Below are 22,115 nucleotides of genomic sequence, written 5' to 3'. Positions count from 1 at the left end.
GGGATGCTGGGGAGCGGCGCCCAGCCCAGCCCAGCCCTGCCGGGGGGCCGCGCTCAGCCACCGCTGGGCATCGCGGGGGGGCGGCGGGCACGGCTGGGGGGCACCGGGCACGGCTCGGGGCTCGCCGCGCTGCTGCCCCAGCGCCGGTCCCCACGGGGGGCTGGGGCCGCCTCACCCCGCTCCCCTCCCGGGCGGCTCGGCTCGGCTCTGCGCAGCTTGGCACGGCTCGGCCCGGCTCGGCTTGGCGCGGCTCGGTTTGGCACAGCTCGGTTCGGCTCGGCTCGGCTCAGCAGGGCTCGGCACGGCTTTGCACGGTTCGGCACGGCTCTGCACGGCTCGGCACGGCTCTGCACGGCTCGGCACGGCTCAGCAGGGCTCGGCACGGCTTTGCACGGTTCGGCACAGCTCGGCTCGGCTCGGCTCAGCAGGGCTCGGCACGGCTTTGCACGGTTCGGCACAGCAGGGCTCGGCACAGCTCGGCACGGCTCGGCACGGCTCTGCGCGCACCGGAGCGCGGCCGCGGGCGCCCCGCGGAGCGCGGCCGGGGCGGAGCGGAGCGGAGCGGGCCCGGCCCCCGCCGCCGCCCCCGCGGCGCTGCCATTGGCAGCGGGGCCGTGCCGGGCCGTGCCGGGCCGAGCCGTGCCGGGCCGGGGAGGCGGCGGCGGCGGCGGCACAGCCCCGCGCCCTCAGCGCCCGGCCGCGGCATGTCGCGGAAGAAAGCGGCTCGGAGCAAGGGCGGCGGCGCCGCGCCCTCGGCCGCGCTGCCCCCCGCCGCCCAGGGGCCCGGCCGCGCCGCCGCCGCCCCCCCCCGGAGCCCCGCGCCCGCCCCCGAGCTGCCCCGCAACGGCGGCGCGGCGCCCGGGCGGCCCTCGCTGAGCAGCAGCGGCGAGTTCTACGACCTCGCCTTCAAGGTGAGGGGGGCCGGGGGGGGCGCGGGGAGCGACCTGGGGGGGGTGCGGAGCGGAGCGGCCGGGGCAGCCCCGTGCGGCAGCCCGAGAAGTTCCCCGGGGACGGGGCGGGCGGGGGGCGCCCCCTCCGAGCCCCCCGGCGAGCCCCCGCTCCTCCGGGGCCGCCGCTTTCTCCTTCTCCTCCTTTTTCCCGGCCCCGCAGGGTGCCTCGGCGGCGCTCCCCCCCCTGCCCGGGGCGCCCGGGCTTCGGCGTGGCGAGCTGCGAGCGCATCCCTCCGCACCGCGGCTGCTGCTGAACTTTTGCAAGTGGTGCTAAAAGGCTTTTGGCTCAGCTTGGTGGCTGTACCCTTCTGCTTCCTCTCTAACCGCGTTAAAAAAAAGCAGGTTATAAGCCGGGGTGACGGTATTCCTTGAATCGCATCGAATCTGCTCTGGCTGCCGTTGAAATGTCTCCAGCTTATGCTTTCTCTTAAGGGCTCAGATGGCTTCTTCTTGCTGCTTGAGATTCTGGCAACTCACAGATCAAATGTATTTGCACCCCCCTCCATCATACGACCTGCTGCAAGCCCATCTTGGAGCTCTCTTACCAATTTTGGCTGAGGCTGTAATTCAGTGCAACCCATCTGACTGCAATTCTAGCACAGATCTTCATAACCGAGCGTGGGGGATTAAGCTGCGAGGAAGACAGTGTTTGCTATGGCAAGGTCCAAGCCTTGGCATGCTGTGCCAGAGAGCTCGGTGCCTGGGGCCGTCAGCATGGCCACGGCGTGTTAAGATTTGGGATATGGAGTAGGAGGTGATGGGTGTTTGAGAAGTGGATTTGGCTGATTTAGTAGGCAGGTGGTCTCCGGTACAGCTGCAGTAACAGTTCAACAGCTTCTCTGAAATGGAGTCATTCTGCATCGATGCTGGCCCTGGGCTCCCTGAGCTCGCCTCTTGCCAGGCCTGCCTGGGGTCTCAAAGAAACCTGAAGGTGCCGGTAGCAAATCCCTCTGGTGTCGGTCTGGGTTTCTCACACACAGACCATGTTGTGTTTGGTGAAAGCCCAATCCAATAAACTTTCCCTTATCCCTCTCCTGAGCTCTGCCACAGACAACAGCCCAATGCACGGCACGGGGCCGGATCCTGAAGGCCAAGCTGTTGGCGTGAGCCTGGCCCCAGGCACTGCTGCCTGCCCCTGAGGGAGGCTTGAGCGGTGCTGAGCGGGGAGCAGTGGGCTTCAGGGGTGGATCTGCTCCAAGGCAGGTATCAGGAAAGTTTAAAAAAAAATCCGTACTACTGTTTTGTACTAAAAAATGACTTTTTCCCCACCATTGGTTGGACTCGCATGCATGTCTTGGTTTCCCTGACCTTGTGCCAGAGCTCAGAGCGGGGCTGCACGGGGGGGGGCCCACTGGACACCTGCTGCAGGGGCCGTGCACTGCGGGGAGGGAGCCAAAAATGAGCCCCCAAAGGGGCTACACCTGCGGAGTCCATGGCAGTGGCTGCTGCTGCATGGGCTTGGTTTGACCCAGGGCAGCGCCTGAGTTAAAACCATTTAAATTCATTCATGGGCTAACGACTTCTGAAAGGATAATGGCAGTCGGGCGCAGAGAGTTGGAACCGTGCCACGGACGCGCGAAGCCGTGCCGATGGGAGCGGGTGCAGAAGCTGTGAATGCAGCTTGGTTGTGCGGCCTGGGGTTTCTCCACGGTGAGAAGCTGTCAGCCTGCTCCGAGGGATGGGGTCGGCACCCACGGGGGGCAGAGGGCTCAGGATTGGAGCTGTGTTAGGGAGCAATTTCTGCCTTGCCTTGGTTTCCTGTGGCAGGGCAGGCTCTGGGGGGCACAGGCGGCACTGGGAGCTGCTCCCTCGGCATCGCTGAGGACCGAGGGTGGCCGTGGAGCTGTGCTGGTCCTGGGCAAGGAGCTCACAGGGGCACAGGCACGGGTCTGGGGCTGGCATCATGCTCGGGGCCCCCCCCCCCAGCCCTGTGCGGGGGAGTTCTGCAGGGCTGCGGGGCAGAATGGGGCCCTGCAGCTGTGGGTCACAGCCTGGCTTTCCCACACACAGTGCGTTTGGTTTTTACGGGGTGATTCCCTGTGGGAAGTCTGCTCATACTGGTTGGGGGAAGGTTTCTTGAGTTGTGCCGGTGCTCAGGGACGTGCACGGTACAGGGACCACTAGTGATGCTGCGGCACGGGGGCTTGCTGCAGGTGCACTGCACTGGCTGCAGCTCCCTGCCCTCCCCTGGGTCCAGGGATGTGACTTTTGGGTGAGTTCTTGTTATTCCTGGAGCTCCCCGTCAGGGATAAGGATCTGCTGCTTGCCCCTGGGATGTGGCTGTTGGGATGGAGATGGGAAATTGCTGTGGAGGGACTGGAAATGGTGCCTAACCCGCTTCTCCCTTCCTCCCTCGCAGGTTATGCTGGTGGGCGACTCGGGGGTCGGCAAAACCTGCTTGCTGGTGCGCTTCAAAGACGGCGCCTTCCTGGCGGGCAGCTTCATTTCCACCGTTGGGATCGACTTCAGGGTAAGTCAGCAGCAGCTGGGATTTGCCAGGTTAGCGACCGTCCTTGCAGAGGGATACCGAAACGTTGCTCCAGCTGCTTAAAACTCCTCATGCCGAGTCCCGTGTCAGCGGCAGGCAGGGCACCTCGGGGCTGCGTCGGGCTCAGGAGCCATCTGATGACTGCAGCAGCGCAGCGGCGTTTTAATTACTGCTCTGCACAAGGACGGGGAGCACGTCCTCTGCTCAGCGCTGCCGTGCCCTGGGGACGTGGGGACGATTTGTGTGAGTTATTCTGTGTTTGGGCCTGAACATCTGCCCAGCTAAAATATTTCCCCAAATCAGTTTCATTGTTTTAAAAAACAGCTATAAACCAAAACCAAACTGACACAAAACACAATATCCAGAGCAAACCTTGTTGGTGCTGGCACGGGGTGCACTGCAGGATCTCCGTGCTCTGTAAGAACAGTTTTGATGGTGCCAGGTGACCATTGGGATCACCGACGGTGACACACCAGAGCCGTGTGGCACTGGCAAGATCAGCTGGAAGCTGCAGGATGGGCAGGGAGGCAGAAGGGGAGGCGCCTCCTTTCCTCTTTTCTGGCTGTATGAAAGCTGGAGCTGGGGCCCAGATCCTGAGGGCAGTGCCCTTGTGTGCCCAGAGCCTCCTTTGCCATGTGGGAACGTCCCAGAGCTGGCCGGGCTGGGGAAGATGTGCGCAGTGAGAGGGAGGGGAGGTGATTCAGGTGGGGATCTGTGCGAAGGAAAGTTTTGGAGCAGGTGTGCTGCTGTGCTGTTCCATAACTGAGGCAGTTTTTTCCAGTGCCATTACCTTTGGGTGCCCTGGTTGATACCTGGTGCCTGATAACTCCCCGTGCCTTGCGGCCGTTTCGCCAACCATCTGCTTCCCCCGAAAGCACGAGCTCGCAGCCCCCAGACACCCGGCTGTGAGGAGGGAGCTGTGCTGCAGGTCCCTGCCCTGCCGGGACAGGCTGCGCTCTCTGGTGGGGAATTCTGCGTAACGAGGGACCTGGAAACGGGCACGCAAACCCGGCCAGCCCGAAGGGAGGTTAATGGGCTGCGGACGCATGGGGCAGCCAGGGGACTGGGGCTGCTCCAGGGCCCTGCGGGATGCTGCGTGCTGCTTCCTGGCCCCCGCCTGCTCCTCTGCAGCAGCGTGGGATGGGTGGTGTCCCGGTCAGTGCCACAGACGTCCCCAGGCTGCTCACTCCTGTGGGAGCAGAGGCTGCCCGTGCCACTGTGCCGTGCCTTTGGCTCCGTTTCCGCACCGCGGTGGTGCTGGGCAGGTGCGGTGGGGTGCTGGTGGAAATGCTGCGTGTCAGGGCTGTGCCGCATCCTCCCGACTGCCTTTCCTCAGCAGGCAGCACTTCAGGACTTGCACGGATCTTGTCCGAGTGCAGATCAAAGTGTCGGGTACTGCCGTGCCTGTGACCCCAGGCAGAGGTGTAACCCTGTCAGCGTCTGCTGTGGCCTTTGTACCCAGGTGTGAGCGGGGGCTTTCCAATTCATGCCGCAGGAAGCGCCCGCTTTCCCCCTAATGCCTCCAGATCTTTCCCTCCGGACTCTTCTCAGCAGTATCTCAGATCTCCCTTTCTTGGAGGATTTCTGTGAGATTGGTGTCTCTTGTAACTCGCTATTTTGCCAGCGCGAACAATAACTTGGGAGCACAGTGACAAGGTAAAGGGATGAGGCGATGCTCGGAAAGCCTTTCAGAAACAAAGCGGTGCTTTTCCTGCAAACCAGTGCTCGGTGCAGAGCGACGCTGCGGGTTACGGCTGGCTGAGCCGCGGTGGCTCAGTAGAGTTGGTGAATTGGAGTCCATAATTTTATCCAAAGGTAATTACACCGTATTTCAGGTGTTCTTAAAAGGAAAAGCACTTTATTACTGATCGCAGTGATTGATACCAAGGGCAGTCTTAAAATCTTGTGACTTATTGATTAGAGTGCTGAAATGACTGCTACTGAGAAGCAATCAAATTAGGGTTAATTTACTTCTGTAATAGAGCTGCTAGACGTACATGGGCTTGAAACGGGCAGATTATACAGCGAGGAAGATCGTGTTTATGCCCTAAAATTCATTATTATCATCTTTGTAAGATACTCAATTTTTTGGAGACATGGAAATAGTTTTTTGATTACACATCTCCGTTTCTATTAAGATAATCCTGTTTGCAAGCACTGCGTAATTGTGCCCCCCTCGCGGTTTGCATTACAATGCAGATGAAGCTCTGGGGTGATAACACCGGAGGCTTCTGCTGCAAGAGCACATTTTGGTTTTAATTTTTGTCTTTCCAATAACAAAGCTGTCACATCGCATCTCCCTTTCTCTGAAATCCCAGAATTAGGAGCTGGGTTTTCTGGCTGAAGCAATGGAGCCCACTTGCGCCAACAAGCAGTGGGGTTGTGGCCGCTGGTCCCAGCCTGTGTCGGGAGGTGCTGAGCTCCCCTGCGGGCACAGCCACGGTTCCGCAGGGCTCGTGGCAGTCACCGAGCCGTGCCGGTGGTGGTGAGAGCTCCCCAAGGCCGCAGCAGGCAGCAGCTGTGCTCCTGTGCACGCACGACCTTGCTTGGCCGGGGCAGCCGGTTTGGGGGAGCTGCCTGGAGATGTCGTGGGGATGCGGCTGCCCCGCTCCTGCCATCGGTTCTGGGACAGTCCCTGGTCCTCTCCGATGCTGGCTGGTCCCTGTGGGGTGCCAGGTGCCCGCTTGGTCATGCCCCAATCTCCTGGGCACCCAGCGGGCTCGAGGACAGCTGCTGGCAGCCGAGGGCGTCCAGGCATTAGGTGCGCACCGAGCTCTGGCTAATGGATGATGTCGGCCCGAGCAAATGTGAGTGAGGAGAAATCCATTTAAAATTAATCGGGCTTTACAATTCCTAATGGCCCCCTAGGTTTTTTCCCTCCTACTGTTTTATGTTACAGAGAACCTCTCACATTTTGTGGTTTGTTTATAATTGTCTCTTAAACAAAAAAAGGATGTTGATCTAAACATTAGTGTTTCATTTTCCAAATACACTAGGGAATTAAAGATGTTGGTATTAGGGAAAAAATGCATCAAAATGGTACCTGTTAGCTTCTAGCTTTGGAGATTCCCAGTCCTTCGGCTTTCCATCCTGTTAAAATCAGTTTTATTCTGGGAGCATCTTTAGCCCGTCGGGAGACAGCCGGCCCTCTCCTTTAGCCGGGCAGTGCCGGAGCTGTGCCGGGAGGTGGCAGGACCTGGCAGAGGGTTTGGGCAGTGGTGGGAGCTGCTGGGGTCAGAGCCAGGCTGCGACCGCTGCCGTACGTGGTGGAGCTGGGGCAGAGCCAAGATCTCTGCCTTTTGTCATCACTTCTTCCATCCGGGCATCGCTGCCCCCTTCCCACCCCGAATGGAGTTTGGGGCTCCCCAGCCTCTTTCCCCTGGAGAAGGAGCCCCTGCACAAGCTGGGTGTTTCCTCCATGGGGTTCTGGTGTGTCTGCAGGTCCGTCAGGGGCTCTGGCTCCCCAGGGCAGCTGTGACACCCCCCGACCCCGGTGTTCCCGTCCCACCACCACCTGCTTTCAGCTCCTCCCTTCGGCACGTGGGTTGGGAAATGCACTGGGGTAAACAAACACCTCTGCCTCCAACAGCGTCAGCTTCGGGGTTTCCAGCCCTTGCTAGACAATGGGATGCTCAATTATTCCCTCCCGTGAGCCATGGCCGTGCTGCCAGGGCTGTGCCGAGCACTGGTCTCCCTTCGCATCCTCCCTAGGAGCCGTGGCAGCTCCCCAGGGTCCCCCCCCCACAGCTGTCCCCAGCTGAAACCACCCAGGACTTGGCTGTGCCCTGAAAACCCCCAGTGGTCCCAAAGCCCCCAGGCTGGCAGCTCTGCGGCTCGTCTTGCCCAGAGCCTGCCCTTTTCCCACTTGGTGTTTTAGGAATTTCAGGGAGAAAGGGCTCCTGGAAGTGAGCCGCTCTGTAAGTCAGAGGTGTGAATCCCAATTTTCCTGGTAGTGCTGTAGGAGCTACGTTTTGCTGTAATTTTGGGAATGCGGCAGAAACCTTGGCAGAAATTGAAGCTGCACAACAAATACTTCTGTCTGGTAGCAGCTAACTTGGAGCGTTTTGCCAGAGAAAGCAGCGTGGGGACAGCGTGCCGCCCCGCCGTGCCCCCTGCCCGCGGGCTGGGCTCTGCCCCGGCACTCGCTGCCCGTGCTTGGCCCCGAGCTGTGCTGAGCCGGGCGAGTGAAGGTTTTTGCACTAATTGGACCTGAAGGGAGAAGAATATTAAGGGAGAAATTAAAGTCGAGCCTTTTCTCTGGGAAGAGGTGCTAATGAGTTTCTTTGCGTTAGCTGGGGAGATGGTTTCTGTGTCCGTCAGCCAGGCGAGGCTGTAAGGAAGAGCTTTGCTTTTCTTCCTTTCCCTGAGGTGTGTGGTGGTGTCACTCCTGCTCTGCGCTCCCAAGCAGAGGCAGCAAACAAGCGTCCTGTGGGCTCACAGCACCTTTTGGTGCTGCGGGAGGAGCAGGGAGCCGACCTGGTGCCGCGGCCTCGTGCTTCAGCGCAACCTGGGGCTTTCCCGAGCAGGCAGCGGTGCGCAGAGAGCACTTCTCTGAAGTAAGACTCTGGCTTACAGCAGCGGGCAGCAGCTGGCACAGGAGGTATTTCTGCGTGTTGCTGCTCTGTGGGAGACCCGCAGCGTCCCCCGCACGCTTGGGGCGCGGGTGCGCCCGCGCAGGGAGCGCTCTTTGCTCCAGCCTTGGCTGCGCCGCCGTTAATCCGCCCGCTGGAACAGTTGCTGGGCACTGTAAATAACACAAGCTGTCACTGGTGACCCTGAGCTGTAAGGACTCTCGATTATATTCAGCCCTGCGCTGCTCTGGAGGTGGAACCAGCGGTGTACAATTTGAATTTTTGCAGAAGAGCTGTGTTGCATCTCTGTTTATTTTTCGCAGCGTGTGCGTGCACCTTCCGTCGGCAAACAGCAGCAGATGCCGGCTGCCTGGCTGACGGCAGTGAGCTCGGCGTGGCAGGGGAGGCAGGGAGCCTTGCTCTGGGGAGGCAGGGTGTGCAAACCAAAGCTGGCCCTGGTCTCGGTGTGGCCAGCCCGGCCCTCGGTCTCCGTGCGAATGCGGAGGGAGGGAGCAGGCAGACGGGGGAGCAGCCCCGAGCTGGTCGGGACCCTGCACAGGGGAGGGTGCCCAGGTCCTGGGGACGGTGCTCAGTGGTGCCGGGAGCGGTGCTTGTCCTCGTGCCTCCCGTCGAGGGGCCGGTGCGACCCAGAGCCGCCTGCGAGCCGAGGGCTGGCTTTTATCTCAGCGGTTGGCACCGAGCATCAGCAGGGCTAATTTCCAGATGGATCAGTCTGGAAAAGGTGGGAGGGGATCTGCTTAGGCCAGAAGAAAGGAATGGAAATAAATTAATTCCAGCATGTCTTTCAATGCAAAATCAGTCCTGAACGTCAGAGGAAAGGGTGCTGGGCATCACGCAGAACACTTGGTCTCTTCCGTGTGTAAGCTTTGCTACGCGGGGTGGCCACGTGTAGGGGATGAGAGGTGGGCTCCGTTGCTCCAAGGGGCTGTGGGCAGGAGTGCAAGGACAGAGGGGACATCCTCAGCCCCGTGTCCCTGCAGGGTGGTGGCCTTGCCCTGGGAAGGGCACCTCGGTGTCACCTGGGCCGGGCACTTGGTGCCCTCCTCGTGGTGGTGCCGTGCTGGGGAGGGAGCCCCACGCCTGTGCCGGGAGCACTTCTCCAGCAGCTCTTTGTCTGAAATGGGCTGGTTCTGCATTTCTTGTCACTGCATGAATTTTAATAGGAGCCAGTAGCTGATTTTATACTTTTGCATTTGTTGCTGTAAGGAAAGCCGAGCTACATTTGCCCAGAGGAGCTCTCCTGTGGTGCTTCCCACCCTGTCTGCTGGGTTTCGGGGGGCAGATGTGGTGCCGGGGCCGTAGGGACCAGGTGCTGCCCAAACCCAGGTGAGCTGGGGCCTGCAGGACTTGTGCCTGCAGGGCTTGGTCTGTTCGTGGGAGCCCACCTTTATTTTATCGATTTATTTAGCGTCTGATTCCTAGGACGACAGCTTTTGCAGCTGCTGCTGGTTCCTGCTCCCTGCTCCCAGGCCAGGCTCTCTGGGGAGCAGAAAGCCTTTTTTCCGTGCAGCCGAGCCCTGCTTTGCTTTCAGCTGCTGCTCTCTTCCCTTGCAGAGGGACACAGCCGTGCAGCCTGCTCCTGATCACATGAACGGCGAAGCCTGTCATTTGCATGCAGGGGCTCAGTTGCCAAGAGATGCTGAGAGCAGAGCCCGTGGCGGGCTGCACCCTCTTCTCACATCTGCTAGTATTTTATTCATGTTTCTTTGGCTCTTGCATTTGAAAAATAATAAACCTCCTCAGCGTGCTCTGATTCTGCAGCACACCAGTAAAGCGCAGATACCCGCGTGCTGTCAGTAATCCCAGTGGACAGCAGGCTCAGTTCCTGCCTTGGGGAAGGCAAAAAGAAGTAAGATTAATGTCTTCAAAGCAGAAAAGTGCTTGAGTCGCTCTTTAAATGAGCATCTGGAGTGGCCTGGAGACCCGGAGCCTGTTTAAGATGACTCCTACGCAGTTTGTGCAGCGATGGGAGGGTGCCTGCCCCGGTCTCAGCACACGAGGGGCTCTCCTACAGCCCAGACTGGACTTGGTGCCTCATCCAGCTGTGAAATCTTGCATCCGTATCAGCCGACAGTGGTGCCGCGGGTTTGCTTTGGAGGGGAGGGGGAGCGTGGATCAGTGCCCTGCCGGCCTACCGGGGGGGGTCTGCGTCCCTCTGGGGGGCACAGTGTGAAATTGTCCCCTGTGTTTGGGGCGTGAGGGGCTCTGAGCTGGGCTGGAGCATCACTTGGTGCTCGGCACGGAGCTGGGCTTTGTGCTGGGTCCGCTCGCAGGCCTTTGGGGCTGTGATGGAGTGCGGTACGGCCAGTAACGCGTTTCAGTGGGGCCAGAGCAAGTCTAAACGGTTTGAATATTTAATGGAATAATTTTGGCTTAACTTCGCTTTCATCTTTCATTGGTGATAAAATATTGAACTCAGCTGTGCAGAACCGGGTTTTTCTTTGAAAGCAGCAGGAGGGCAGCCAGGCCCGTGGGAGGCAGGGCCTTGGGGTGTCTGTCCTGTGGCGCCCTCCCCGTGGTGGGGGCTCGGGGACATCCCTGCCCCGGGGTGCTTGCCTCGCTCAGCCCCTGCAGGTCCCCGCTCAGGGCGCTGCGTCCCGACCACGGGGTCGGTGGGTGCTGGGAGCAGGGTCCTGGGCACCGGCGCTACCCCAGGCAGCGGGGTCTGTGCGCAGCCCCCGCCCCGCACCGAGCGCCGTGGGGACAGCGTGGGCTGCAGCCCTGAAACCTGCACGTGCGAGCCCCCGCTGCCTCTCCCCTGAGCTGCTGACTCATTCGGTACCGCTGATTAATTAGTTGCCCCCAGCAGGCTTCAGCACATTTCTAAATAACTATGCCTTGGGGAGAGCGGGGCGCAGCGCAGCTCGCCTGCGTCCTGTCTTTCCCCTCGGGGTCGCAGCAGCTGGTGCTGGGTCTGCGCTCGGGGGGGGCAGGGGCTTCGTTTCGGCTGCAGTGGGCACCGGGCAGGGTGCTGGGGCATTGCTGCCACCCCTGGGGGGCTGCGGTGGGTGCCGAGGCCGTGGCCAGAGCAGTTTGACTCCAGAACTCATCCCCCTGCCCCAAGGAGGGACTGGGTTTAGGAAATGCAGGTCGGTGGTTGAGCGTTGGGTCCTGCCCAGCACCACGGCAAGGGTTCCCGGCATCCTCTCACCGGGAAGTCGGGTACAAGCCGTGAAGTTAGACATGGCCCCGCGATGGTTGGAAGGGCTCCGATCAGCCCGCGCCTGGTGTTTGTTATGCTCCGCGGCTCGGAACAGGCTGTGCCCGCGAGCGATCGTCTCCCTTTGGTTAAAAAAAAAATAATAAAATAAATAATAAAAATCCAAGAGCATCGGAGCCATGTTTGTGGAGGGAAGGAGCTGGCAGCGTGTTGCGTGTCTGAGCAATTGTCCACTCGTCCTTGGCTGGCGGTGGGGGGGCCGCTGGTTTCTATGGTAATGGGGAATTTAAAGATCAAGCGCTTGTTTACCTGCAGCGCCTTCGCCACGAGGAAGCTAAATATTGTGTTGGCGTCGCCCTGGGGGAGCAAGGGATGCAACGGGCAGGGGGCCCGGGGCGGTCGCTGGTGGAGAGCCCTGAGGAGGAGGATGGGAAGGGGGCCGGTGGGGTTTGCTGCCCGGGACAGCTCTGGTGGCACGATGGGGACGTCCCTGCCTGCCCTGGGGGCACGGGGCTGGCTTGGCGCAGCGCGGGCGTTGCGGGGCCGTGGTGCTGCCCCGAGCGCTGCCGTCGGCTCCATCCGAGAGAGATGGAGCTGTGGTGCTCGCCCTGTAAGTGATCTCCAGAGCAGCAGTGTAATTCATGTGGCTTTGTTTGTCTAAGAGGGGCATAAAGTATTTTTAATCCTGGCTAAGCACCAAATCATTACCTTGAAGGATTGCAGAGCCTCTCAGAAGCAACAGCAAATATTTCATATTTATGCCTGCATAGGAAAAAATATTTTTCCCCAGTCGTAACTAATACGTGTCAGGAGCTCCTGCTCCTCCAGCTTTAGAGGGTGGTGCACATTGCCCTGGTCCATGGTGGTCCAAGGACAAGGAGAAACGTGATGGGGAGCCCGGGGGGCTTCACCCTGGTGGGATGTCAGTGTTAGAAGTGAGGGGTCTGGGCGAGGGGAGTGGGAAACACTGCCCACACACGGCTCAGCAGCAGCAAAGCTCTTTTTCCCTTTTTCCAGTGGTCACAAGGCTGGCAGCATCTGTTAGGATGCAACTGGTCCTGTTGTGAACATCTGGCAAGATTGTGTTTCATTTTGCATGTTTTTGTTTTTTTTTTTTAATTTAGTCAAAGCTGTTAAATGGGCGGAATCCAAGCTCAGCTGCATTTCTGCACCCGGTCCTGCATGGGTTGGATGCCGAGAAGCCGTTCTCTTGCGGCGAGCCTGACCCTCGTGAGCCCCGGTTAAACCCGGGTGCCTGAGCGCGTCTCAGGATGTTTTCCTCCTTCCTGTCAAGCCACGATGTTCCTATGCCCAAGTGACACATTTGGGAAATGGAGGCTTTTGCTTTTCCAGCTTTGCTTACGCGGGTGTCTCTATGGAAACCGCTCCGCCGCCCTCCCCTCTCGCCAGCGGGCTCTCTGATGGCTGCTCCAAGCGAGGAGCTTGTGTAACGCGCACCATTTTGTGGCACGAGCCTTGTTATTAGCGATCGCTGGTTGCTTTCCAGTCCATACCTGCCGGGCGGTTCTCCCCCCGGGGGGCTCTGCCCGCGCTGCACCCAGTGCCACCCGTCCCGCTGCCGCTCCTGCCCGTCCCTGATACCGATGAGCCTTTGGGATCAGCCGAGCTCGGCTCCCGGTTCCCCTCCTGCCAGGGAGAGCTGTTGGCATCGGCTCTGCTCTGAACCTTAAATCAACACCTAGTCGTGCTTCTTTTTCCCTTCAAACCCAGGCAGGGGAGGCTGCGAGGGGGACCCAGGCCCACTTTGGGGCACGCAGACCCTGCTGGTAAAGACCTTGCTCAGCTGCTCAGACGGCAGCGCTGAGCGTTGGGTCTGAGCTGCCAGGGCTTGCTTCCTTGCCACCGTGCCAGCGGCTGAGAGCCGCAGCCGTTGGTGGGACAGAGCTGCCGCTGGTACGTCGGCAGTGCTGGGGTGCTCTCCGGCAGGGCGTCCATCCACCCATCTGCCCGGTGCTCCTGGGTCATGGCCATGGGACCCAGCCGTGGTCCTGCCCTGCCCCAGAGTGCCAGGCACTCACCTCCTGCCCCGACGTCTGAGAAGCTCGCGCGGGCTCCCCGGTGCGCACGCAGCTCCGCTCGCTGCGCGCTCTGCGCCGCGGCGGAAGTGCCGAGGGATTGCTGCTACTCGCAGCATCTCTTTTTAGAGCAGAGCGTGGGTTTTGGCAGTGGTGCTGGCCAGCCCACGCAGCCCCGAGCGGTGCCAGCCTCAGGAAAGGGCTGGCAGCTCTGCTGAGCTGGCGGGGATGCGAGTGAGTCTGCCGTGCCGTGCCGTGCCGTGCCGTGCCATGTTGCCCGCATGGCTGTGGCTGAGCTGGGCAGCCAGGGTGGGTCTGCAGGTGGAGACGTGCTGGGGGAGCAGCTTTGCAGTTCTGAAGGCATCTCAAGCCTCTGGCTCTGGTGTGGGCTTGTTCGGGCTTGTGTGAGTCAATGGTTTCTGAAAGCCGATTGAAGAGAAGCGTTCCCGGGAGATCACGCATCACAAGTTTCAGATGAGTGGGCTTCTCTTTCTCCTCCAAGTGCCAAGGCGCACGTGGCCTGAAGCCAACCCGGAGCAGCTCGGGTGGCTGCTCTGCTCCTGCACAGAGCTGGGACATGGTGGGGGCTGCTCCTTGCCACCTCCTAGCCCAGATGTGCCAGGGTGCCCCAGCACTCAGCACCCGGCGCCAGGCACAGTTTACTGCGAAACGTGGCCATGTGTTGTGGTGGGACCGGAGTGGGGCCGGGCATTGCTTCCCTGCCGCAGTGCTTGGCAGCAGGGCGGGCAGCGGTGTGTCCCCACGGGACATTGCCACGGCACGTGCCCATGGGCACCCCTTGGCGTCAGGGTGGGGCACGGGCTTCACGAGGTCTGGTCACGGCAGCAGACCTCGACTCGTTTTCTGTGGGGTGTCAGTTCAGGCAGGTCTTTCTTAAATGCATTAACTTGCTGCGTGTATTAATGTGCATGAATTAATGTGAGAAGTGCTTGACAATGCTTAAAATAACTTTGTTCCCAAGCAGGCGTCAATGCACAGCATATGTGTTTTTCCCTCCTGAATAATTACACACGTGAGGTCAAATTGCTGCTAACAGCTCAGCTCGCTCGTGGCCCTGCGGGACCTGGTGCGCTGGGAGGGCAGCGGGTGCGGGACCCCCCCCAGAGACCCCAGCTGCAGCTGAGCTGTCGGCTGCGCTCGGGCTTCCCAGGGGCGGTTCCTGGGAGGGCAAAGAAGCCAAGGTGCCTGTGTGTGGGTTTTGGTTCACTTCTGTGAAGGGTTTGCAGACGCCTGTTCTGTGGAGCACAGCCCGGCTGTCCCCCGGCACTGCCCCGGTGCTGGGGCTGGCGGTGCCGGATTTGGGCTTTTTTCAGCACCTGCTGCTTTTGGGGAAAACTGATTTACCGACGGGGCACTGTTCTGGCAGCACACTGCGGTGGCGTGCCCAGTGTGCCGCAGTTCCTCGGCACCTCGCAGTCCCCTGGCTGGGCGCTGGTGCTGAGGGTTGGATGCGTGCGTGCAGCCCGCAGCGGGGCCGTGTTTGCTGCTGTTTTCTGGAAATGTTCATCTGACTTTGCTGGGGGACATCTGTACTTACAACAGGAGTTTGTCAGCAATGAGCCGTGTTTTAAGGTTGGTTGGGGATTTTTTTTGCCTGCAGATGACAACTTTTTCTTAGTGAGGATTGCCGGTCTCCTTTGCTCACAAGGTGCTGAGTGCTGGCACTGAAGGTAAATCCGGCAAAGGGGGAGCAGGAGCCGAGGGAAGGACAGCACCAAACCTGGGAGCTGCAGGCTGCGGGTGCCTGGGGAAGCGCTCCGGCTGCTCTCACCGTGCAGACACTGCAGCGCAGCTCGGCCCCCGCTCGGCGCGGCCGGGGCGGCTCCGCGTGCCCGTGCCTGGCAGACGGCGTTATCGCTATTAATTGCTGCCGAGGTGTTCTGAGACGCCAAAGATAGGTCTGAGGAAGAGGCTCTGCAGAGAGCCTGCTGGCTCTGAACCTCGTGCCCAGGCGGGGGAAGGAGCCTGGTTTTGATCACATCGCTGTTTTGCATCGCACGATTGTGTTTTCTGTTTCCTTCTGGCCAGAGGCTGCAGCTTGTGCTCGTTTCCGAGCCCGTGCTCGGGCAGCCGCGGTTCTGTGTCTGAAGCACGCCCGGGGTGCTCGGGAGCTGTGGCTGCTCTCGCAGGGTGCGCGAGGGGCCTCGGGCTGCAGAGCTGTGAAGGGGGGGCGGTGGGACAGCCGGGCAGGGCCGCAGCCCAGCGCTTCTGCGGCACCTCGGTGGGTGCTGCACCAACACCTCTGTTGGGCTGTGGTTTCCTGCGTGGCTGTGGGTGTGGGGCTGGGCCGCGCAGCGAGGCTCTGGCCCCCCGGTGCCTCTTGGCCCCCCTCCGTGGGATGCTCGGGGGCTCTTCTGGGTCAGGTCCCAGTCGGGAGCAGGTGGGAGCGAGCTGGGCGGGCAGCGGCACTGCCGCTCCAAGGGGCTTTCTGCAATGCTGAATCCTTGCGAAGAGTGGGCTCTGATGGCAATACAAACGCAAGAGCTGGAGCTGTCGCTGGAGAGCAGAAACCCTTCTCAAAGACCAAAGGCAGAGCTGCCGTTAACGGTGCCTTGGCGGCGGTGCCGCGCTCCGCGTTGGCGCTCACGGGGATTCATCTTTCTGTGACTTCTTCCCTGTGCCATCCGCAAGTGGCTTGGAGCTGCGGCCCCGGCGGTGGGTGGAGGCATGCCCAGGGCAGAGGCAGCATTTATCTCGGTCTTGGTTTATCTCCTGGTCTGTGCTGGGTTGTTTTGGGCTGGTTCCGCTGGCTCTGCAGGCGGGCGGCCCGGGAGCACGGCGGTGGTGCTGGTGCCTGTGGTGAAGCAAGCTGCTGAGGAGGGGTTTGCCCTGCGGGGAGGGGGCTGGCACTCGCCGTGCTTCAGCCCCCGCTGCTCCCTGCGCCCAGCTGCGGGACGCAGCAGAAGCGGGCTGGGGCTTCAGTGAAGCGCCGAGACCTGATACAGGCCGTTCCCAGTGTCTCAGTGGACTTGTATGAACTTCAGAGAAACGGATTATAGTAAGTTAGTTGCTCTCTTTTCCCTAAATCCTTCCTTTGAAGGGTTCCAGGTTCCTGCTTAGGACAAGCATGGCATTCGAGAGCTGCCTGGTGTTGCAGCTGCAGGTGAAGGATGTGTGCGTTTGTGCATGGATGCGATAAAGATTGGTTTGTCAGGTCTGTGTTTTTAGGGATGAGAAGTGCTATTTAATAATGCTGTTTGCAGTGCTGTCTGCAGAAGATCTTCTGTTACTGCCAGATGCTGCTGGGATGTTTGCTGCTGGATATTCAGACCTGATTTTTTTAAATTGGATTGCAAAGTGATTTCTGAAACTTCAGGCAAGTTTCCATCCGTTTAGGTGCCAGCCCACCGATAGGAAGAAGCCTGGCTGCCGCCTGGCTGTGCCTCTGGCTGTAATTACAGCTACAGCTAATTGCACACCCTGCCGCACAGGTGAGTCGCGGTGGCCGCAGCCTGGGAGCCTTTCTCAGGGGCATCTTCGTTCAGGCAAAGCCCGTTCCCTGCGCTGGGGAAAGTCACGTCTCTGGAGCAGGGATCGCACCGGGGGCAGAGCAGGCTGACCAAAAGGCTGGGTGTGAGACGGGTGCTGCAGTGTGACGGCAGGGCTGGGGCAGGATCCGGGGACGGAGATGTGCCCGTGGGAGCCGCGTGTGCTGGGTGCTCGGCCTGGGGTATAGCCAGGGGGCGCGGGGAGGATGCTCTGCAGCAGCGGGTGCTCGCAGGGCCTCGGCCAGCTCCTTGCTTCCCAGTTATGGTTGGAGCTGGTGATGAAAGCTTCAGAGAGCTGGACGCAGAGGTGCCGTGCTCTGGGGGAACGGCTCGTCTGCTGTACCCGGGGCTGTCTGGGTGGCCCAGCCCCATGGGACAGGCAGGGGAGGCTCCCGGGGGGGAGCAGTGTGAGCCGTGAGGCTGGCAGGCAGCGAAGGTCCAGGCGGTCGCAGGGCTCATCCCGGGGCTCTTGCTGTCTCCTGCCCCACCCCAGGCTGGTGTAACGGAAACCCTGAACAAAGCAGACCATTTCTGACAAGGATTAGCTTCTCTGGCATAAAAACCAATGCAAGGTTTTATTTTCCCCCAGGAGCAGAGTAAACAATTCCCTGTACAGCATTAATTGATGACCCATTTTTCATTCTTGTAGCATTGACAGGCGCTGTGTACGCTGCATGGGAGAGCTGATACCACAATAAATGTGCTGTAAAGATTCCTGTTCTGCTTTGCCGCATGGTATGTCCTCGGTGAAGAAAATGAAGACAAATCTGTTTGTTGAGCACCACGTTACTTATTCTCAGTATTGGCACGGAGCTGTGTGAGCCATCTCTGCCCCCTTTGTTTCCAAGACTGCCTGGTTTAGAAGTAAGCATGGATATTTTTAAAAATCTCTCCCCAATTATAAAGTGGAAGGGCTGAGCAATGCAGCTGGGACGGGGGAGCCACCACGCAGCGTCCCTGTGGTGGGAGGAGGACGTGGCCGCGGGTTCCGCCTGCTCCCAGGACCCGTCCAGCACCTCGGCACCAGCGCCGGGACGCGCTGCGGCATCCTGCGGGCTTCTGCTTCTCGGTGGTCTCTGCAGGGCTGGGCTGGGTCTGAGCAGTTCTGGGCTCTGGGACTTCTGCAGCAGATCCTCTCCTGCACGTTTTTTAGGGCAACAAACAAGTCTCTTCTTCCCGTTTCTCTTTTGGCGAGCCATTCCCTTGACCACCCCGTGTGACCCAGAGGCGCAGACTTTCCTGTTCAGTGGAGCAGCCCAGGCTCAGAAGGGAGAGCTCTGGGGACACCGGGGCACCGAACTGGGGCTGCTCCTTCCCTGGGGCCGCCTCTGCCAGGCGCGGCTCCCGAGGGAGATGCTGAGGAGCAGAGCAGCGTTTTCTTTTAAAATACATGATCCTAAACAGATCCTCTTACCCCTAATCTGTCCCTAAGACACGGCTCTCTCCTTCTTGCCAGAAAAACCTTTTATGTGCAGACTGATGTGAATAGAAGATAAGGCAGTAATTCTTCGGTGTATCTGCTTTAAAAAGAGGATTGACTCTTATCTCCTGCAGGGCCGGCAGCCAGGCAGATGTTAATTGGGCTTTAATGTAGCGAACGTGGCTCTTGAGAAGACGGGCAGCCGGGCTCCTGCTCCTTGGGCTGCAAACGGCACCCGGGGCTGTTTGCGGGGTGGTGCTGAGCCCTGCCCGCGGTGCGGGTCCTGCCCCGAGCGGGGCCTGGTGTGCGGGGTGAGCCTCAGGGGTGGCAGCTGCTGGGCAGGGCAGATGGCAGGCAGCGAGGGACAGCCCCGGCGCTGTCCGTGGCGAGGTGCCGAGTTCGTGTGCTGATGGCGGGGTCTGCGCCCAGCTGGGCAGCGAGTGCTGGCCTGGTACCGTTTTGGAAAGGACCTCGGCAGCGGGGCTGAGCAGGCTGGCTCCGCTGCACGCAGGGTGTGAGAGTCCTGGGGGAAAAAAGGCAGAAGTTTCCAATTTTAGCAGCAGAGTGCATGCGCACGGTGCCGCCGAGGAGACTAATCGCCTGTCCTGGCAGACAAATGGCCGGGCTTGCTCTCCGAGCAGAAGATTTATGGGACGATGCGGAGGGCACTGCTGCGGGGGCCTGGTGACTGCCCGGGTGTCCCGGCCTCCCCGGGGGATGTGCCAGGGCTGCGGGGATGCTCGGGCATGGGACTGGCAGTGGCACAGCCTGGTGGCCACCACCTGCCCAGCACCACAGTGCGCTCTGCCTGCATCCTGCCGTGCTCTCCTGCCTCCCAGCAGGTTTGTGCAGGCTCGGGTGCAGCGTGGGGCTGCTTTGCCCCCTCTGCTGCATGGCACGGGCTCCTCAAAGGCTCATCCCTCAGCTGCAGCTGCTGGGCTCGCTGTTTGCTCTCCCCATCAGGACGAGGCGTGCTGGATGCGTTGGCTGCGCACGCAGGACGAACTCCTGCGCTCCTCTGCGACAGCGGGACAGGGACGGCAGCCCGGCACCACGTGCTCTGAGAGCTTGTGCGAGGGGAGATAAGAGCTCAGCAGCGCTCGTGCTGCTCTGGTGTCTGTTTGCGGTTGCTGAAACTTAAATATTTGTTCCTGGTTCCAATTTATCTCTCTTAATGGATCTCGATTTCAGAAGTGCAGATCCTCGTGCAGTATTGGGGCCTCCTGCTCTCTTCTTGGTCGTTACCCCATCAGACACAACAGGATTTTTTTTAAATCAGCTGCTGTCAGAGCAGGTTCCCAACCAAGAGGCCTGGGCAGCTTTTGCTGGAGGCCCGGCACGCTGCAGCAGCCTCGGACACAGCCGTGCTCGGGGACAAAGCCCCCGTCCCACCTGCTGGCACTTCCCATTCCCTGGTGCCTTCTGGAGGTCTGTGCCACGCTCCCATCTCCGTGGAGTCTCCTTGAGGCTGCTGGGGCTGGAGGAGGTGCTGAGCACCCAGCACCGGCTCTCTGGCAGCGGCACGCGTACGTCGGGGGGGGGGAAACTCCAGGGTTTTAATGAGCAAATTGAATGCAGTGTCCTGCTGCTTTGGGCAGATTTCCACATCGATCCTTAATCCATTTTCATAGCCGCTCTCGGGGGCGGCGTGGGTTTGTCTGTCTGCTACGGCCCCGTCACAGCAGCGTCCCTGCCCCGCTGCGGGGTGCCTGTGCTGGCGGTGCTGCGGGGGCAGCGGCTGGGGCAGGGGCTCCCCGGGGCTCTGCAGAGCGGATCTGGGGCCTCTCCTCGGCGTGGGTCTCTCCTTGGCACGAGCCCGGCCAGACCCCACACGCGGCTGCGGCTGGCACACCGAAGCCCTGGCAGCGCACCCGGCCCTGGCCGTGACGGAGCTGGCCGTGTGGCGGCCCTGGCAGCCCTGCAGCCCGCAGCTCAGCCATTACCGCCGCTAATTAACTCGGCGAGTGCCCCGGCCGTCAGTGGTCGGGTTTGATGTATGCTCTCTAATGCAATTGTTTGCCCCTTCCGCAGGAACTCGCCCTCCCGGTTATTAGCGCGGGTGCAGGTGGGTGGGATGCTGCTGCCTTCAGAGCGCACTAATGACATTTGGTGGGGTTTTTTTTTTGTTGTTTTTCTTTTTTTTTTTTTTTTTCCCTGTTCTAGCTTAGATGTGGAGATGACAGTGTGGCAGTGTGGTGGGGGCCAGCCCCTGCCCGCCCCTGTGGGTGACCCCCCAGCAGCAGGGAGGGCACAGCCGCAGCCCCTGGCACAGGGAGGGGGCGCGGGGCTCTCTGGGGAGCTGCCGGGTCCCCCTGCCCCGGGGTTTTCTCTTCCCAGCCCTGTACAGGCAGCCGTGCTGTGCCACCCGGGTGTGCGCACGGGGATGCTGTGGCGGGGTTGTCATTCGAGGCAGCAGCCCTCGGGGTGCCGGGGAGCCAGAGCTGGTTTCTATTCCCCGGTGTCGGAGGGTTTCAGCGAGCAGCTTGTGATTTGTCAGTTTAATTGTGAAGCGAGTTAATCCATGTATCCAATTTAATCTTTAAGGCTTTAATTAATGAGCTAATGTGTGGAAAAGCTGCAGAGGCCAAGAGCAGGACAAGCCAGGACGGGGCTGTGCGTGCGACTGCTCACCCCGGGTTTGTGTTTCCCCACCCCGCTGCCCTCCCGTGCTGGGGAGGTCCCCAAACAGCAGCCGTGAGCGAAGCGTCCCGGGAGCAGCGGGGTTTGGGGGAGCAGCGGGGTTTTGTTCCGCCAGCGGGCGCCTTCCTCCCCTCCTCTCTGCTTCCAAAAGGCAGAGCTTGCGCTGTGGTCACCGAGGTGGGGCTGTGCTGCGGGGGCAGCCAGCGGGGCTGTTGGCGTGGGGCTAACGCGGCCCCTAACTGAAGTAATCTGCACTTGGTAATTTCATTGCCCCTGCGTCTGCAAGGTTCCAACTTTATTTATCTGACATCCCGAGGACTATTTATTTAACTTACAAGCAGCTTGTTCCTCCAACAAAGGCACTCCATGCATTCCACTGTTACTCCCACTAGAAAACATTTTAATAACTCTGTCCAAGCCCTGTGAAAGGGACGCGTAAGAACGGCTCTCCTGAAATCACAGAGCTGAGCTACGTGGACGGCTTTCCTGCCTGCTTCTGCGCAGCGGGTGGCCTGTTGCGAGTATTACCTCCATTATATTAAACTGTGCAAGATTAAGAACAAACCCCAAGCAATCCAGCACGTCTCCTCCTTGCATTCAGGGCCGGCAGCGTAGTTTGTGTTTCGGTACATTGAAACATGTTGTCTTTTGTCTTTGGCTGCTTATTGTTCGTTAAAAAACCCAGCTGTGCCTTTTAAGGGTTATGAGCATGGCATTGAAGCGTAGCTCCCCAAGACAGGCGCTGGGAGCTGGGAGCGTGGCAGCCCTGCTGCTGGGGTGGGCTCAGGCAGCCCCTCCGCCCGGCACCTGCTGGAGCCGCCCCGCGGTGCTGCCTGCAGCCCGGCCCTATGGCCTCATTGCCTTTCCCCACACAGCCTGTCCTGCTTCTGCTCGGCTTTTTTTTTCTTCTTCTTTTACCCGAGTTTTGCTTCCAGCCAGTGCTCGCTCGCGGTGCTCCTTTGCTCGCATTGACCCGATGGTCCTGCGGCAGATGAGCAGGAGCATCCCAAGCCACCTTTCTGCTCCAAATTCAGCGGCACAAACTTTGTGGATAAGTGCTCTACAAGCTGGAGGTGCTGAAAACAGGCACTTGGGAAGGCTTGGAACTGCACAGGAATGTGTCCCCTTGTCGGCACATCCCACGATGACCCTTCAGGCCACCTGCCTGAGCACGCTGCGGGTGTGCCGTGGCTCCGAGCCCTCCCGTTGCTCCTCGCAGGGCGAGCTGGGGGAGGCTGCAGCACAGTCACGCTGTGCCAGCACCAGCCCCAGACCCCACTGAAACCCTGGGGACTCGAGCTTTTTCCCCAGCCTGGCCCA

At 60.3% G+C, this 22,115-nt stretch overlaps 1 protein-coding gene across 1 annotated transcript in view; it reads left to right on the top strand.

The window, feature by feature from the left end:
• Positions 1–641: 641 nt before the first annotated feature.
• The window catches only part of RAB26 (RAB26, member RAS oncogene family), a 31,261-nt gene continuing 9,787 nt past the window's right edge, over positions 642–22,115 (top strand). The window contains exons 1-2 of the mRNA XM_066977356.1: positions 642–911; positions 3,310–3,420. Of these exons, the coding sequence (XP_066833457.1) occupies positions 705–911; positions 3,310–3,420 (318 nt within the window). The 5' untranslated portion in view covers positions 642–704. The remainder of the gene's footprint in view (positions 912–3,309; positions 3,421–22,115) is intronic.

This window comes from Anser cygnoides, chromosome 15, assembly GCF_040182565.1.
Source record: "Anser cygnoides isolate HZ-2024a breed goose chromosome 15, Taihu_goose_T2T_genome, whole genome shotgun sequence".
In the NCBI taxonomy this organism is placed as follows: Eukaryota; Metazoa; Chordata; class Aves; order Anseriformes; family Anatidae; genus Anser; species Anser cygnoides.
This window is presented reverse-complemented; position numbering and strand designations above follow the sequence as displayed.